Here is a 19,972-nt window from a genome sequence, read left to right on the forward strand (position 1 = left end):
GATATCTGTTTTCTTTCCCAGATTAAAGAATTTTTCAACTATTGTTTCTTCAAGTAAATTATCTGCCCCTTTTTCTTTCTCTTCCCCTTTTGGTATCTCTATAATGCAAATGTTTTTCTTAATGTTCATTTATTTATTTTCAGAGAAAGAGAGAACATGTGAGACAGAGACAGAGAGAGGAGAGATAATCTCAAGCAGGCCCCATTCTGTCAGTGCAGAGCCTGACATGGGGCATGATCTCACAAACTGTGAGATCATGACCTGAGCCAAAATCAATAGCTGTCCACTTAACTGATCCATCTAAATGGGTGACCCATCTAAAATGCACATGTTATTACACTTGATGTCACCAAGTTCCTTTAACACATTTTCATTTATTATTTTTTGTTCAGTTTGATTGCTTTCTATTATTGTCATCCTTCTTGCTGATCCATTCTTGTGCATTTTCTAGTCTATTATTTATTCCCTTTAGTATATTGTTAATTTATGTTATTCTTCATCTCTGATTGTTTATTTTTTTACATTTTCAATCTCTTTTGAATGTCTCACTGAGATCCTCCACTCCTTTTCAAGTTCAGTGAGTATCTTTATCACCATTACTTTGAATTCTCTATCAGGTATATAGCTTATCTCTGATTCATTTTGCTTTTTGACGGTGTTTTTTCCCCCTTTTCTTTCATTTAGGACATATTCTTCTATCTAACTCTCTGTTTGTTTCTATGTATTTGGAAAGTCAGCCATGTCTCCTGATCTTGAAAATACTGGTCTTAGGAAGAGGTCTTGCAATGCCTTGTAGTGCCATGTACCCTTGTGCACCAGAACAAGGTGCTTCAGTGGTGTCTCTTATGTGTGTTGCATGTACCCTACTGTTTGGTTGAGTTGTGTTTGTCTTCAGTCCAGTCAGCTGCGAAAACCTCTTTGTTTTGCAAGAATGGTTCGATCCTTGTGCTTTTCTAAATTTTTTTTTTCAATGTTTTTTATTTATTTTTGGGACAGAGAGAGACAGAGCATGAACGGGGGAGGGGCAGAGAGAGACGGAGACACAGAATCGGAAACAGGCTCCAGGCTCCGAGCCATCAGCCCAGAGCCCGACTCGGGGCTCGAACTCACGGACCGCGAGATCGTGACCTGGCTGAAGTCGGAGGCTTAACCGACTGCGCCACCCAGGCGCCCCGATCCTTGTGCTTTTAATGGGTCAGGCTGGGACACTTTTGGGTTGTAGTTGGGTCAGACCAAAAGTATGCCCTCAGCCCATTTGCTGAGGTTTGGGTCACATTGAACTGCAGGGTGCTATTGCTGTGTTGTCCCCTGAGAGGCTTCTCTTGTTGGGCAGGTCTTGCCGTCAGACCACATGTCTGCCTACAGTACATCTGTGGAGTTTTCAGTGACTTTAAACTACAGGGCTTTATTTTTATGCTTCTTTTTGTGAGGTTTTTGTTGGTGGGCAGGTCCTGAAGTCAGTTCAGTGATCTGCTTCTAGGCCACTAATGGGGATAAAGTTGAACTCATGTGGGTGTTTATCTTCCCATTTTTTTTCAGGGCAAGCATCACTTTGGAGGGGTACTAGTCACTGTTGGGGTATATAGAATGAGAACTGGTCAGAGCCACTTTGGAGGAACTCCTACAAGTGGGTTGGGTTTGGTGGGGCAAGTCTGTGGGAGACCACGGGTATGGTGAGCTCAGTGTTAGCAAGCTATGTGGCAAGTGTTCATGCTGGTTCATGCAGGTATCTGGGTATCTAGGTTGGAGGGTGGGTTGCAGAAATGGTGCCTACCCACTCTTTTGTTCTTGGATAAATCTTCTAAAGATTCTTGTCCCTCACGTGCAAGTTCTCAGATTAGTAAATAAATCTCCATTCCATATAACCAGGTATTTTTCAGTTTCCTGCTTCTATGCTGTATCTTGCCAGAATTGTTTATTGTACTGTTTTTTTAAGGGTGGGGATTCATTTTCCTATCATCCTCCAGCTTTCCCAGAGCTAAGCCTGCTGATTTTTAAAATACCTAAAGTTAAGCCTCACTGATTGTAACAACTCATGAAGTTAAGCTCCACTGGTTTACAAAACCAAGTTTTATATGGACTTGTCTTCCCATTGCAGGTCCTCATGTCTGGGGTGCCTGTTTTGAGGTCTGTTCCTCTTCTTTCTTTGTGTTTGTGGTATCCCTCTCATTTGTGGTTAGTCTCACCAGAAGTTTGGTTTCCAAGTGGGTGTCTGACTTTCCTACCATTTTTTTTTTTTTTTATTTATTTTTGGGACAGAGAGAGACAGAGCATGAACGGGGGAGGGGCAGAGAGAGAGGGAGACACAGAATCGGAAACAGGCTCCAGGCTCCGAGCCATCAGCCCAGAGCCTGACGCGGGGCTCGAACTCACAGACCGCGAGATCGTGACCTGGCTGAAGTCGGACGCTTAACCGACTGCGCCACCCAGGCGCCCCTTTCCTACCATTTTTGATGTTGCCTGCTCTCTACAATTAACTGTGGACTGTTTATTCTCCCAGTCTTTGGGTAATTTTCTGGGTTAGTTGCACTGAGGTGGCTGTTATTTAGGTGTCTCCATGGGATGGGGTAAGCTTAGGATCCTCCTACTCTGCAATTTTCCCAAACTTTCCTCCATGTTGCTATTTTAGTATTGGACCGAGGCAATGTAACCCAGGATGTACACATGAAGATGAATAGAATAAGTGAGCTTCTTTTCCTACCTCCAGTACAGTACTTACTAAAAAGGGCCAACAAATTTACATTGCTCTAAAATCTAATCTCATCTTTCAAGTTCCTAAAAAAATTTCACTGTTGGAGTTACTAAAGGATTAGTAAAAGTTAGATATTGAGGTATATATTTAATTATCTCAAAAGGCCATTTAAAAGTCAATTAAAAACGAAAAATCTTTAGAGTGAAAGCCAGGTGATTTTGAGAACCCAAAATCCCAAAGTTTAGAGTCTGAGATGAGTATACAAAGCCATTTATGTTTATTCTGGAGAACAAAATACAAAACATTGCTTTAACATTTGAAATCATTTTTTGAGATACAGACCTATATTAGATGAACAAAATAAAAAAAAGTCAAGTGTATAATGAAAATGAACTTGAATAGCTGATGGGATTTCAAAAAACTGTTAGAGACCAAATGTATGTGAAGACTGTGTCATGGTAATGCCACAGGGTATTATATAGTCATTAGAAATTATAAACATTAGAGTCCTTCTAATGTCAATATTCTAGGATAGTATACAATATTCTTAAGATTTTGTTTCCAAATAAAATCATAGGCTTTAGTTCATGGTTCATGTGTTCATGTAAACAATTTAAGACTGTAGGTTATTTAAATGTATTTTGTAAAATAAACAAATAAATCATTGAAAAAAACCCTTGCTTCTACTCTTTATTTTGAAGATAGAACATGGTCCAGCAGGTTAGCATAGAAAATTAAGGAATTGAGCTCTGGAGTCAGACTACCTAGATTTGAATCTTAGTTCTGATCCTTACTAGCTGCCTGACAATGGACATTTACTTAATTTCTTTGTGCCTTGGTTCTTAAGTCAGCAAAACAGGGATAAGAATGTTATATATATCACAGGGCAATTGTAAGCATTAAATGAGTTGATATAGATAAAGCACTTAAAACAGAATAAAAGCTCAATAATTATTAGGTACCATGGTTAAAAGGCATATTTTTCAACCTCAAGGAATTTATAATCCCATAAAATGATGATTCCACTTTGGGAGAAAATACATACACATATAAAAAAAAGGAAAATAATTAAGTACTAAACAGTTTCATATAAGATACAAAAATAAATGACATTAAAGAATAACAAATCATGGTTAGATTGTAGGTGATTGAATTATGGTATGTTTCTGTGTGGGAGAAAGTGGGACTGCTAGTGGAAGTGAAAACATAGGAAAACACCTAGAGGTGGGCATAAGACACAAGTTTCTTTTATGTGCATTAGAATTTCACTATGACTATATTTTGTTCTAATTCTTTCAAAATTTAGAATCCATGTAATAAATATGAATCATTATTTTTAACAAAACCATCTATATACTTTAAAATTATTTAAAAGTAAAGCTTTAACATCTGTATAACATCTGTATGTATGTTATGATCACATTTGAGTTTCAAAAATGCCCTGTAATAAGGCAGAAGTATTATTATTCTTATTTTATAAATGAGGAAGCTGAATATCAGAACTCATGTCGCTTGCTTAAAGTTACACCACTTGTAAGTAATAGAGACAATATTAGCAACCAGGTGTTCTAGCTTCCAATTTAGTGCTCTTCTACCACACTATACTTACTGAATAACAGAAAGCTTAGTACATGATAAATGAGGACTGATTTTTTTGATAAATAGTATGTTTGATCTTTGTCTCAACCAAGGAAAAATGGTATAGGATAAAAGTGTAGATACTGCTAAATCTCAGGTATGTTAAAAATAAAAATAAGTGGGCACCAGTTATTACTATGCCTTAGAAGTCCTCTTTCTTTCTGTTTTGAGTGTTTTCCTAAAGGGCTGCAACATTAGAAGTGAAATAGAAATAACATACACATGGAAGATTCAGATAGAACTTCTCCTTTCATAACTTTCTTTTTTTCTTCACCATTATCATTTATTTCCTCTGAGGTAATGTGCCTTTTGAAACACAGAATAAAGGAACAGACCACACTTCAGCAAAACCTTGCCATGAATATTATATTTCAGCTATAATCAAGTTGTGTCTTAAGAACAAAGATTCCACTGTAATATAAAACCCACTGTAAATATATCCTTGATACTCCTGTCAATATGCCAATAAAGAAGTAAAAAGTATAAAATAATAATAAAACATAACTTCTACTCATAAATGTATATCATAGAGCAAAATCTCTGACATAGTTGTATAAATATAAGTACTTCTTAAAACAATTTGTAATATCAACATTCAAATTTTTATTCAGAAACCTATTGGAGCTAGTTTTGATACCAGTAATAAGCATGTAGAAGAAAAATAGAATCCCTTCTCTCTTCTTTAGATAAATTTTAAATTACTTTTGTTCATATATGGGGGTGCCAGTTGTCTAGTTTCTTAAGGAAGGATTGTATGTCATATAGGGAGAGAATTACCTATAATAATGTCAATAAGCCACAAAAACTCCACTATTCTCTTTTGAGAGCCTGGGGTTAGGAGCAGAAGAAAACTGGACACAAACTGGTTTTTGACCAGGCTTATATTCTTCAGTTTCCAGATTGCACATTGCATGGGGCCTTTAGGACTATTTGGTTGGATATTACTGTTCTATCACTTGCATATTCTATTTTGGAGAAAAAATGGCCCTACTTTGCCTAGTCAGTCAATATTACAAAGAAAGAGGGTGATGGGACATTTTATGTAGGTCCTTGGTTATTCCAGTTCTCATCTGATGACATGTCTGAAAAGGGATATGTTAGGATGACTGGGGACTAATTGCTAATTTTGTACCTTAAAAAGCTATTTCTTATCCTTTGTAAAGTTTTTATTTGAGGAGAAAAACTTTGATCTCAGATCCATTTTTTTACAATGCCAAGACAAAAATATTCTTCACCTTTTGGTGAATGATCAAACCACTTATAATTTAGTTCATAGTTGTGGACCGAATTTTTAACACTTAAAATATCTTTACGACCCCTAACAGTGTGGATTCATAAATGAGATATATTTATAGGCACACATTCATTTAAGTATTTGTAAATTATTAATGGAAATTCTTATTTTTATTACAAATAGTTTGAGATAATACTTGTTTGGGAAACGCTTTTCATTGATTTGCATTAGAAATAGGCTTAAATTATTCTTTACATATTTCTTCTTTCTCTGGCAAAGAGGCTTTTTTCTTGGGTACATAAGTCACACTGGACAAAGAATGCTTTCTAATTGTAGACAGCCTTCTCCTAAAGTTCCCCCCTGAAAAGAAATATAGGAGAGGGTCAAAGCAACAATTTGATGCAGCCAGAGACAAGGTTATGACTACTGACTTTTGCATTCTAAGAACAGAATCACAGGGTTTAGTTTCATTGTGTAAAAAATGAAGGTGGATGGTGCGTTGAATATGATATGGCATGAAGCTGATCAGAAAGGCAGCTGTCACAACTATGATCATTCCTATAGCTTTTTTACGGCTTGACAGATTTTTGTTCATTGAATTTTTCAGTAAGGTTAAAATGATCATTGTGTAACAGACAATTATAATAACAAAAGGAATAATAAATCCGACAAACAATGACACATAATGCAAGACCAAAACATGATTTTTAGCCTGATTGTCCTGTGGAGGCTCAAAGCACTTGGTATTGTTTTTCTCATCTTTGTAAGATGTGGACATTAAAAATGGAGAACTGGTCAAAATTACAAAAATCCAAATGCCAACACACACAAATTTGGCTTTCTTCTGTTTAACCAAATTAATGTTCTGGACTGGGAAAACAATTGCAATGCACCGGAAAAAACTCATGGCTGTCATAAAGAAGATACTACAATAGAGGTTGACATACAAGGCATAGGTGCTGAGGCGGCACAAAAAGTCACCAAAGAGCCAAATGCCTTTGTGAACATAATAGACCACACGGAGAGGCAGTGTACACACGCACAGTAGATCTGCTACTGCTAAATTAATCATGTATACTTGGAAAGCTGACTTCTCATGATATGTTTTTATGAGGACATAGAGCACAAAGCTATTGCCAAAGAAGCCCACAACGGAGATCATAGAGTACAGGGTGGAATACACTTGATTGCGGAAGTCATCAATGGTATCATTGCACGTGTTATTACTGCCAGAAGAAACTGTCAGATTTCCAACTCCATCCATATTTCTCTAGGAATGTCTGCTTGGTGCCTAAAATACATACATACATATATATATATATATATATATATATATATATATATATATATTTCTTGCCATTTTTTACCAGACAATAAATTACAGGAAGTACTAAGATTTCACTTTGTAGTGTCATTATATATACTTTTTGACCATGGTAGGAAGCACAGGTGCTGGGGAAATGAAGAGATATTCAGCTGCATCTTGCCTCCAAGAGAAGGTTTTGGGACCTACAGGCTCAGAGAAAACTCTTTCCCCTCTTTTTTCCATCCAAGCTTGCCTAATGGACTTACTCTTAATCTTCAAGACCTAGCTAAAACATCTCTGCTTTTCTTTAATTCATATTACTCTAGTACTATTCTGTAAATCTTCCTTTTAATTGAGTTTGTTTCTCTATTAGATAAAATCTTTAAAGATAGTAGTTTCATAAATATAAATTTCATCTATCTTCTATCTACCTATAGTTATATATCTATCATCATCTACCTATTGGAAGAGCATTGAATTCACTTGGAGAATACGATCTAGGTGAAAATGCTTGTTTTCTTCAAGAAAGCTTCCTAGGTAACATCTGCTGGTTGATGCTCATCCAGTTGCTTTAATTAGAGAAAAAAGTTCCAGAGGTAAAACACGTTTCTAAAATCTGCACCATAAGTTAAGGCTCTGAGGAAAGATGTAGCATAATTAGTTGAAATATACTTTCTGGGTAAGTGTATTGTTGTAACTGTTTATCCTTGTTCTCTTCCTAGACTCACTCTCAAAGTCATACTATTCAACAATACATGATCATTTCTCTTTATACCAAGGGGTTGTTACTTGGTCTAATTTAGTTAAGTTATATCAAGACAGTCAATTAGGGCAGTAAACAAGCTCTGATTAGATAGAGCTAGGGATGAGACAATGTAGAAGTAATGGTTTCTAGTGTTCCTCCAGATTCTTTTATTCTTTAAGAAAGTGGGAGCACCTCATCAATGTATAATATAGTGGATAATTTTTTACTGAAGTCTTATTTCTTGGACTTTTACACGGTTTCTGCTCCCTAGTAAGAAAGAGTTGGTTGGGGTTTGTAAGGTGGAAAGACTGACTGAATATAAAGAAGCCCCACCAATAGAAGGGACTGATCTTGTCTCTGAATTATAAATACAGAAACAGACAGCTATGGTAGTGGTTGTAGGTGGGATATAACTTCCCGGGTTTACTACTGCTAACGACTTGGCCAGTTCCATTTTTTCTTTGATTAAAAAATTTCATTATTTTTCACCAAGAACTGTTGGTATATGACAAAAACAATGAGGGTGGATATCTAAGATCAAAGAAAAAAACGAGGTGACTATTCCCAACTTCTGATTTATTTCTCAGGTTTTTTTCCAGCTACCCACCTCTTTCACCATTGGCTCCCTGAACTCAGGTGCAATTATGGGAAAAAGGGAAACCACCTAAGCTTAATCTAGTCTTTTTTTGTTAGCTCTATTACTAGGTTTTCCACAAACTGGGCAGTGTTATGCTGAGGCACTAGATGGTGCTGTTGAGATTTTTGTTTTAAGAACTACACTTGAAAGATATTAGATAATTGCCATCTGTCTTTCCTACCACCACCTTTACTCACTACATAATTTCCAGAATAATTTCCCTATATTGGAGCTTTCAACTATGTCATACTCTGTTCTAAAACCTTCAATGGTCACTGAGTGCCTTCAGAATAAAATCCAAACTTCTTGGCCTGATATTTAAGGATCTCTAACACTCTAGTTGCAACTGAATTTTCATAGCTTCTCTTTCACTTTTCTCTTTTACACACCCTATATTTCTTTTTTAAAAAATGTTTATTTATTTATTTTGAGATAGAGCATGAGCAGGGGAGGGGCAGAGAGAGGGAGAGAAAAAATCTCAAGCAGGCTCTGTGATGTTAGCCCAGAGCCCTATGCGGGGCTTGATCTCACAAACAGAGAGATCATGGCCTGAGCCAATATCAAGAGTTGGATACTTAACCGACTGAGACACCCAGGCACCCCTGCACACACTGTACTTCAATGAAACAACTATTTTATTATGCTAGGGACATGTGTTACATGTTTTCCCATCTGCTATCTTTTTTCATGGTATTTCTTTTTCCCTAAATGCTTTTTGTTTCATCTATGTGTATGCAAAATCTACCCACCCTTTAGCTCAAATTACACCCTCCTTGACTAAGAATTTCCTTATCCTCCTTCCACAGTAATTTCTATCATATTCTCTTCTGGGGAACTTTAAATTTATCTTTCAGATCAGCAATTTGTACATATATTTGTCTTCCCTTACAGACTATCTTGTTGATATATAAGAAAGCATGTCACACAGGGCTAATACATATGTACCTTGACCATAATTGCTCAATAAATTTTGGTTGAATGAATACATGAACGATGAACAAGTTTGTTATCTTAAAGTATTTTTTTAAGTTTATTTACTTATTTTAAGAGAGAGAATGAGCAGGGGATGGGCAGAGAGAGAGGGAATCCCAAGTAGGCTCTACACTGTCAGAGTGGAGCTTGATGCAGGGCTCAAAACCCATGAACCTTGAGATCATGACCTAAGTCAAAACCGAGAGTTGGACACTTAACTGACTGAGCCACCCAGGTGCCCCTTAAAGTATTATTTATAATTTAAAACCACTTAGAGTTATCTTTGCATTCCAATATCATTTAAAATTTTTCCACCCTCAGAGCCTAAAGCAAAGTTGCTTCCTAAAGTATTAAGGAAAGCACTAAATAATAAAGCTAACTGTAAGATTAAAAAACATTCATATCTTGGGGCGCCTGGGTGGCTCAGTCGGTTAAGCCACCGACTTCAGCTCAGGTCATGATCTCGCGGTCCGTGAGTTCGAGCCCCGTGTCGGGCTCTGTGCTGACCGCTCAGAGCCTGGAGCCTGTTTCAGATTCTGTGTCTCCCTCTCTCTGACCCTCCCCCATTCATGCTCTGTCTCTCTCTGTCTCAAAAATAAATAAACGTTAAAAAAAATAAAAAAAAACCATTCATATCTTGACACAGAATACCCATTTATTTTTCTGTTAAATATTAGAAATTTGAAATTCCCAGATCTTTGAATAAAAGATGCCAAATAAAACTGATAAATAAATTAATGAAAAACGGATGGTCATTTGTCCCATTAATAAACTTTCCAGCCCTTACAGACCAAATTAAGTTTTCCTAGTAATGTTTGTATTTAGTTTCAATTGTTTATAATTAAGTCACATCCATGACTTATATTAGGTTATAAAAATAAAATTATAAAACTTTCAAACAAGTAATGAATCCTAGAGGGGTAGAGATCACTTAGTCTAAGGCACTCATTTCACAAATGATGGCTTTGCTTATCTTAAACAGCATTTAATTCATTTTTATAGAACTTACTATGTATGATCCCCCAATAATGAGATCTATGCTGTAAGGATACATAGATACCTAAGATCCCATCCATGCCTTCAAGCAGCTCATAATCTGTTCATGGAGAGGAGTGATGACTCAGAAGTATGGAGAGGTTACAACACAGTATGATAAGAACTATCTTAGAACAAAGCAAATGGGCTATTAATTGGTTAATATAAACAAGCAATAAACATAAATAAAATTAATTTTTGGTGAAGATGACAAAAAAAGTTACTTTGTTAAGATAATTTGCAAGTTGAAGAAACAAGATTGATTTAGAAAATGGAGCCATACCTCTTTCTGACACTGCAGTGCCTTTCACAAATGTTCCTAGTTAGTGGTCAGTGCTTCTTATAATGCAATTTCAGATGAAGCCTAAGCTGAAATCATAAGATTGAAAAAGAAGTTAATGACATTAGAAGTATTCTGGAAGGGTCATGGGAGCTTAGTGGCCTTAAGTACAGATCCAGAGTGTGTCATGGGACATCACAGCTTTAGGACAGATTTAGGGCTAGTTATTGGATTCCATGCTTCCTTCTTTCCTTCCATTCATTTTTACATCCCCAGGGAAGAAACTTGGAATACAGGCCAAGGCTGATCACAGATATTTGTTTCTGTGTGCAGAAAGCTTCCATATCTAAAGATGAACACAGTATCATAAAAATACTCCTCTCTCTATGAAACCATGATATTTTCCCTATTTTCTTTTCTAAACCATTTGGTATTAAGTTCAAAGGGGAAATAATTTGGAAGTTCATATCTGAAGATATAGTTTGCTAGAAAGAAGACTTAGAACATTAAAAATTTCAAATATATCTGTCTGGAATGGTTTAGGGACAATTTTCCTTTAAGGAATAATAGATTAGAGGACCTTGGACTCTTCTCCCTAAAAATCTCATAATAGTAGTTATTGTTTATATCACTAATTTGGCATATATTATATACCTGCAGAAACCAACTGTTTTGTAGTTTGTACAGTTAACTTTTCATGAGTATATGCTTCTTCTCTTCAATTAAGCTATATCAGAAAATCTAACAAAGTATAACAAATCTCCAAGAAATGAACAAATAAGGGTTTTCATGAAACATTAGCAACCTGGACACTTCCCCCCTAAATTTGTATTTCCCTATGGCAATTTTCATCCCTGTCTGCAAGGACTACGGAGACTGGCCACTTTTTTATTTATCTATGGTCTAAGTACCAACAAAATAAACACCTTCCTCCAGTTTATTCTTAGCAAGTATAAACACACTGGGCCTTTGTAAAGAACTCTGCTGAAAAAAAAGGAAATCACAAGGAAAATAAAGGAAATTCAGAAATATAAAATATAGATATATTTTAAAAGTAGGAATCTCAACCTACAGCTATAATATTGCTTTTTGAATCCACCCTGTGTTCAGATAATCATTTTTAAGATCTTCTCCAACTTCTTTTCCCTTTATGAATTTCCCTCCTTCTCCAGGTAAGGAGTTGACATAGGTAATGTACTACTAGCAGTCTGGATGAAGTATGGACTGAAGGTGGGGAATTAGTCAAATTAGTCAAACTGCGTTGGCTTTTATTCAGTAAACTTTTTTTTTTACTTAGCTTGTCCTAGGTCTCTGTAATCAATAAGGGTATACTGACAGAATATCGAATGAAAAAAGTCTTCTCTGAACCTTAAATTATATAATCCCATTCATTTATAGAGAAAATTAACTTTGGCTCTGTCACAATTTTGTATTTAGACAAAACATATTTTTTCCTAGTGTGGAAAGAGAAAGAAAGTTTATGAATTTCTAAGACCTATCTGTGAGAAGTATAATATTACCAGACTAATGTACTAGTTATCCATTTCCATGGTAGCTGTGCAATTATAACTTAATTCACACTACATGTACAAATAAGTAAATGTCACATTGTCCGGGCAACAGGGTAGTGTTTCCTCAAGTTTGGGATTCTGAGGTGTCTTCTATTATTTCCTAAGAAATCCTGATCTTTGCACATAGTGGGCATTTAATACTTGGCTCCTTACCTTTTTTTTTTTTCAGTTTCCTAGAGGATTCTTGTCTCTGACAGCAGCTTCTGCCAAAATTAGATTCTACCATTCTTATCTGGGTGATTGGGTGGGTAGGCATCAGACAAAAAAGTAAGAGTATGAGTATGTGATTTTTTAATTTTAATTATTTAATTCAGGAGTTGCTAAGATCTTTTATTTGGGTCATTTGAAGTCCATGAACATGTGTGTGTGTGTGTGTGTGTGTGTGTGTGTGTGTGTGTAAATTTCTTTCCTTCAGCCCTTAGTTTCCATTGAACCTGTAACATGGTCAAGCTCCAGTGAATGAGGGAAATAAGAAATACAGAGATAATCTGAGAATACAAGGTCCCAATTCATGTACCATAGTCTTTATTGTTGCTGCATTAGAACTACCTACAAACAAGAATGACTTATACACTTTGTGTTCTCTAAGCGTGGTCTGGGTAGAGCTGATGATCTACAAGTGTCCCTAGGCTTGTGTCTTCTATCAAATGAAGATAGTAATAGTGATTCTTTTTTATTTTTAATCAAAAAAAGTCATTCCTGTTCTTCTCAATCTAATTTAGTATCTTTCTCCATTAAAGTTCTGCAGTATTTTGTTTTTACTGTTCTTGATCATTTTCATTTCTTGTTTTGTGTCATAGTCATCTCCTGGTTTTTCAATTTAAACTTCTTCATAATTCCCACTCCAGTTCTACTAGAATTAAATAACAAAAAACAAGTCTTATTCTTTTTGTATTTCATGCTATGTACAGTTCAATGTGTTTTAAATATTGGGTGATTTGAATTAATTTTTATATACTTTCATTAATGTCTTATCAAAATAAGAGAGAATCTTTGCATGGAGAAAGACAATGAACATGGTACAAAGTTTGTAGAACTGATAGGCATAAGACCTGGACCATCCTCAGACTATGGTGGGTGATTAATTGTGTGATCTTGAATAAATCACTTCCACCCTGTGATCTTTTCACTTATTTGCAATTCAATAGGTTTATATTATATGATCTCTGAATTTCCTTTCAGTTTCCCATTGTATAAAACTATGAAGGCCAGGGTACTTTTTTTCCTTGGTTTACTTTAATCCTAGGGAAAAAGAGCAAGTAGGATGAGAGATCTATGGCTTTACTGAAGAGAAATATGGACAAAAGTTGTTTGAAAGCTTGATTTAAGACTATTAAGATATTCCCTGAGTTTTAGGTTAACGTCTGAGAGATATACTCAATTCTTCTTTGAATGTATTAGCTGCTCTCAGGATATGAACTTGGTCAGAACCTCTAAAGGCAACACAAGCATTTTTAGTGTTTTCTAAACTAGTGCTAATCTTATGATGTAAAGCTGTCCCACTTTCTTTTGTTTCTTTAATTTTTAATTTTTTAAAATTTACATCCAAATTAGTTAGCATATAGTGCAACAATGATGAAAGGAGTAGATTCCTTAGTGCCCCTTACCCATTTAGCCTATCCCCCCTCCCACAACCCCTCCAGGAACCCTCTGTTCTCCATATTCACGAGTCTATTCTGTTTTGTCCACCGCCCTCTTTTTATATTATTTTTGCTTCCCTTCCCTTATGTTCATATGTTTTGCCTCGGAAAGTACTCATATGAGTGAAGTCATATGATTTTTGTCTTTCTCTGACTGACTAATTTCACTTAGCATAATACCCTCCAGTTCCATCCACATAGTTGCAAATGGCAAGATTTCATTCTTTTGATTTCCAAGTAATACTTCATTGTATATATATACCACATCTTCTTTATCCATTCATCCATCGAGGGACATTTGGGCTCTTTTCATACTTTGGCTATTGTTGATAGTGCTGCTATAAACATGGGGGTGCATGTGTCCCTTCGAAACAGCACACCTGTATTCCGTAGATAAATGCCTAGTAGTGAAATTGCTGGGTTGTAGGGTAGTTTTATTTTTAGTTTTTTGAGGAACCTCCATACTGTTTTCCAGAGTGGCTGCACCAGCTTGCATTCCCGCCAACAATGCAAAAGAGACCCTCTTTCTCCACATCCTTGCCAACATCTGTTGTTGCCTGAGTTGTTAATGTTAGCCATGCTGACAGGTGTAAGGTGGTATCTCATTGTGGTTTTGATTTGTATTTCCCCGATGATGAGTGATGTTGAACATTTATTCATGTGTCGATTGGCCATCTGGATGTCTTCTTTGGACAAGTGTCTATTCATGTCTTTTGCCCATTTCTTCACTGGATTCTTTGTTTTTTGGGTGTTGAGTTTGATAAGTTCTTTATAGAATTTGGATACTAACCCTTTATCTCATATGTCATTTGCAAATATCTTCTCCCATTCTGTCGGTTGCCTTTTAGTTTTGCTGATTGTTTCCTTCGCTGTGCAGAAGCTTTTTATTTTGATAAGGTCCCAGTAGTTCATTTTCGCTGTTTCCCTTGCCTCCAGAGACGTGTTGAGAAAGAAGTTGCTGCGGCCAAAATCAAAGAGGTATTTGCCTGCTCTCTTCTCAAGGATTTTGATAGCTTCCTGTATTACATTGAGGTCTTTCATCCATTTTGAGTTTATTTTTGTGTATGGTGTAAGAAAGTGGTCCAGGTTCATTCTTCTGCATGTCGCTGTCCAGTTTTCCCAGCACCACTTGCTGAAGAGACTGTCTTTATTCCATTGGCTATTCTTTCCTGCTTTGTCAAAGATTAGTTGGCCATACATTTGTGGGTCCATTTCTGGGTTCTCTATTCTGTTCCATTGTTCTGAGTGTCTGTTCTTGTGCCAGTACCATACTGTCTTGATGATTACAGCTTTGTAGTGTAGCTTGAAGTCTGGGATCGTGATGTCTCCTGCTTTGGTTTTCTTCTTCAATATTGCTTTGGCTATTCGGGGCCTTTTCTGGTTCCATATAAATTTTAGGATTATTTGTTCTAGTTCTGTGAAGAATGTTGCTGTTACTTTGATAGAGATTGCATTCAATATGACGATTGCTTTGGGTAGTATCGACATTTTAACAATATTTGTTCTTCCTATCCAGAAGCATGGAATCTTTTTCCATTTCTTTGTGTCTTCTTCAATTTCTTTCATAAGCTTTGTATAGTTTTCAGTGTATAGATTTTTCACCTCTTTGGTTAGATTTATTCCTAGGTGTTTTATGGGTTTTGTGCAACTGTAAATGGGATCTATTCCTTGATTTCTCTTTCTGTCGCTTCATTGTTGGTGTATAGGAATGCAACCTATTTCTGTGCATTGATTTTATATCCTGCAACTTTGATGAATTCATGGATCAGTTCTAGCAGGTTTTTGGTGGAATCTTTCGGGTTTTCCATATAGAGTATCATGTCATCTGCGAAGAGTGACAGTTTGACCTCCTCCTGGCTGATTTGGATGCCTTTTATTTCTTTGTGTTGTCTGATTGCAGAGGCTAGGACTTCCAATAGTATGTTGAATAACAGTGGCAAGAGTGGACATCCCTGTCTTGTTCCTGACCTTAGGGGGAAAGCTCTCAGTTTTTCCCCATTGAGGATGATATTAGCATTGGGTTGTTCATATATGGCCTTTATGATCTTGAGGTATGCTCCTTCTATCCCTACTTTCTTGAGGGTTTTTATCAAGAAAGGATACTGTATTTTGTCAAATGTTTTCTCTGCATCTATTGAGAGGATCATGTATTTCTTGTCCTTTCTTTTATTGATGTGATGAATCATGTTAATTGTTTTGCGGATATTGAACCAGCCTTGCATCCCAGGTATAAATCCCACTTGGTCGTGGTGAATATTTTTTAAAAATTTTTTGTTGGGTCCGGTGGGCTAATATCTTGTTGAGGATTTTTGCATCCATGTTCATCAGGGAAACCGCTCTATACTTCTTTTTAGTGGGGTCTCTGTCTAGTTTTGGAATCAAGGTAATGCTAGCTTCATAGAAAGAGTTTGGAAGTTTTCCTTCCATTTCTATTTTTTGGAACAGCTTCAAGAGAATAGGTGTTAACTCTTTCTTAAATGTTGGCTAGAATTCCTCTGGAAAGCCATCTGGCCCTGGACTCTTGTTTTTTGGCAGATTTTTGATTGCTAATTCGATTTCCTTATTGGTTATGGGTCTGTACAAATTTTCTATTTCCTCCTGTTTCAGTTTTAGTAGTGTATATATTTCTAGGAATTCTTCCATTTCTTCCAGATTACCCATTTTATTGGCATATAATTACTTATAATATTCTCTTATTATTGTTTTTATTTCTGTTGTGTTGGTTGTGATATCTCCTTTTTCATTCTTGATTTTATTTATTCGTGCCCTTTCCTTTTTCTTTTTGGTCAAACTGGCTAGTGGTTTATCAATTTTGTTAATTCTTTCGAAGAACCAGCTTCTGGTTTCATTGATCTGTTCTACTGCTTTTTAGGTTTCGATAGCATTAATTTCTGCTCTGATCTTTATTATTTCCTGTCTTCTGCTGGTTCTGGGTTTTATTTGCTGTTCTTTTTCCAGCTCCTTAAGGTGTAAGGTTAGGTTGTGTATCAGAGATCTTTCTTCTTTCTTTAGGAAGGCCTGGATTGCTATATACTTTCCTCTTATGACCACCTTTGCTGTATCTGAGAGATTTTGGCTTCTGGTGTTATCATTTTCATTGACTTCCATATACTTTTTAATTTACTCTTTAACTGCTTAGCCCATTCATTCTTTAGTAGGATGTTCTTAAGTCTCCAAGTATTTGTTACCTTTCCAAATTTTTTCTCGTGGTTGATTTTGAGTTTCATAGCATTGTGGTATGAAAAGACACACGGTATGATCTCAATCTTTTTGTACTTACTTAGGGATGATTTGTGTCCCAGTATATGGTCTATTCTGGAGAACGTTCCATGTGCACTGGAGAAGAATATATATACTGCTTCTTTAGGATGAAATGTTCTGAATATATCTGTTAAGTCCATCTGGTCCAGTGTGTCATTCAAAGCCATTTTTTCCTTGTTGATTTTTTGACTGGATGATCTGTCCATTGCTGTGAATGGGGAGATGAAGTCTCCTACTATTATGGTATTACTAAAGATGAGTTTCTTGATGTTTGTGATTAATTGATTTATATATTTGGGTGGTACCACATTTGGTGCATAAATGTTTATAATTGTTAGGTCTTCTTGGTGGATAGACCCTTTTATTATGATATAATGTCCTTCTGCATCCCTTGATACAGTCTTTATTTTAAAGTCTAGATTATCTGATATAAGTATGGCTACTCCAGCTTTCTTGTTGACCATTAGGATGATAGATGGTTCTCTATCCCCTTATTTTCAATCTGAAGGTGTCTTTAAGTCTAAAGTGGGTCTCTTGTAAACAGCATATAGAAGGATCTTTTTTCTTATCCATTCTGTTACCCTATGTTTTTTGATTGGAACATTGAGTCCATTCATGTTTAGAGTGAGTACTGAAAGATATGAATTTTATTGCCATTATGATGCTTGTAGTGTTGGAGTTTCTGGTGGTGTTCTCTGGACCTTTCTAATCTTTGTTGCTTTTGGTATATATATATACCATATATATATGTGTGTATATATATATATATATATATATATATATATTTCTTCATATTTTCTTCCCTCAGAGAGTCCCCCTTAAAATTTATTGGTTTAGTGATCACAAACGGCTTTAATTTTTGTTTGTCTGGGAAACTTTTATCTTTCCTTCTATTTTGAATGACAGCCTTGCTGGGTAAAGAATTCTTGGCTGCATATTTTTCTAATTCAGTACACTGAATATATCCTGCCACTCCTTTCTGGCCTGCCATGTTTCTCTGGATAGGTCTGCTGCAAACCTGGTCCGTCTTCTCTTGTAGGTTAGGGACTTTTTTTCCCTTGCTGGTTTCATGATTCTCTCCTTGTCTGAGTATTTTGTGAATTTGACTATGATATGCCTTGTTGATGGTCGGTTTTTGTTGAATGTAATGGAGGTCCTCTTTGCTTCCTGGATTTTGATGTCTGTGTCTTTCCCTAGGTTAGGAAAGTTTTCTGCTATGATTTGCTTACATAACACTTCTACCCCTATTTCTCTCTCTTCCTCTCTGCGACCCCTATGATTCTGATGTTGTTCTTTTTTAATGAGTCACTGATCTCTCTAATTCTTAAATCGTTCTCTTTTGCCTTAATCTTCCTCTTTTTTTCTGCTTCATTATTCTGCATAAGTTTGTCCTGGATATTGCTGATTTTCTGTTCTGCCTCATCAATCCTTGCCACCGCTGCATCCATCTGTGATTGCAGCTCACAATCTGCAATCTAGAGTCTATTTTTGACTCCAGCTAGTATTCTTATTATTGTGATTCTAAATTATGGTTCAGACATCTTGCTTGTGTCTATGTTAGTTAAATCCCTGGCTGTCGTTTCTTTGTGCTCTTTCTTTTGGAGTGAATTCCTTCCTTTTGTCATTTTGAATGGAGAAAAGGAATTAATGAGGTAGATAATTTGAAATTACGAAAAAATTAAAATTAAAAAAATGTTAATATTAAAAATTAAAAACACATCCATAGAATAAAATCGAATAAATGATGCTAGATCCTAGGTGTGTTTTGGTCTGGGTGTTGAAAGTTCTTTGACAGATTAGAGAAAAAAAAGTGTGAAAAAGAAAAAAAATGAAATTGTTTGAGAATTTGAAAAAACAAATACACTGAAGTAGACTAAAATGAGATGATGGGGTAAAATAGAATTTGAAAAAATATACACAAAAGTAAACAATACAATAGAAAAAAATTAAAGAATATTTTTAATAAAAATGAAAATAAATATGAAGTTTTTCTTTTTCAGTATTCAAGAAAAAGAAAAGAAATTAAAAAAAGAAAATATTTAAAAAAGAAAGAAAAGGAAAGGAAATCATTTGAAAATTTAAAAAAGTGAATACACTGTAGTAGACTACAAAAAATGATGAAAATAAAATAGAATTTGAAAAAAATTTCATAAAACTAAAAAATATAGTAAAAAATTAAAGATATTTTTAATAGAAATTGAAAGTAAAATGAAGTTTTTCTCTTTCTGCATTCAAGAAACAAAATGAAAAGCAGAAAAAAGAGAAAGAAAAAAGTAAAAAGGAAATTGCTTGGGGCGCCTGGATGGCGCAGTCGGTTAAGCGTCCGACTTCAGCCAGGTCACGATCTCGCGGTCCGTGAGTTCGAGCCCTGCGTCAGGCTCTGGGCTGATGGCTCAGAGCCTGGAGCCTGTTTCCGATTCTGTGTCTCCCTCTCTCTCTGCCCCTCCCCCGTTCATGCTCTGTCTCTCTCTGTCCCAAAAATAAATAAAAAACGTTGAAAAAAAAAAATTAAAAAAAAAAAAAAAAGGAAATTGCTTGAAAATTTGAAAAGTTGAATACACTGAAGTAGACTAAAATAAAATGATGGAAGTAAAATAGAATTTGAAAAAAAATTACACAAAACTAAAAAGTATAGTAATAAAAATTAAAAAAATATTTTTAATAAAAATTGAAAATAAAAATGAATTTTTTCTTTCTCTATTCAAGAAAAAGAAAAGAAGTGTAAAAGAGAAAAAGAAAAAAAAGAAAAAAGAAAATTGAATAGATGAACCTGCTAACAGATTGAAGTAGGACTGAAATTATTTCATTTGCCCCTAGAAGTCAGTCTATGTAGCAGTTTGTAGTCCATAATCTAAGCCGGCAGTGAAACTTGTGTTCTTGAAGAGTGAAGTTGGCCCTGTTGGGAGGGGCTCAGTGTAACAGCTCCGCTTTAGTCTTTAGATGGCGCTGCTAGCCTACTGT

At 35.6% G+C, this 19,972-nt stretch overlaps 1 protein-coding gene across 3 annotated transcripts in view; it reads right to left on the reverse strand.

Moving 5' to 3' along the window:
• Positions 1 to 4,271: 4,271 nt before the first annotated feature.
• Positions 4,272 to 19,972, reverse strand: part of CYSLTR1 (cysteinyl leukotriene receptor 1) — a 47,357-nt gene continuing 31,656 nt past the window's right edge. For all 3 annotated transcript variants that reach the window (XM_081793304.1, XM_081793303.1, XM_081793305.1), the window contains 2 exons: positions 10,543 to 10,628; positions 4,272 to 6,855 (listed from right to left, as the gene is read on the reverse strand). In XM_081793304.1, coding sequence (XP_081649430.1) covers positions 5,809 to 6,828 — 1,020 coding nt within the window. In that variant the 5' untranslated portion in view covers positions 6,829 to 6,855; positions 10,543 to 10,628 and the 3' untranslated portion in view covers positions 4,272 to 5,808. The remainder of the gene's footprint in view (positions 6,856 to 10,542; positions 10,629 to 19,972) is intronic.

This window comes from Panthera onca, chromosome X, assembly GCF_046562875.1.
Source record: "Panthera onca isolate mPanOnc1 chromosome X, mPanOnc1 haplotype 2, whole genome shotgun sequence".
Classification (NCBI taxonomy): domain Eukaryota; kingdom Metazoa; phylum Chordata; class Mammalia; order Carnivora; family Felidae; genus Panthera; species Panthera onca.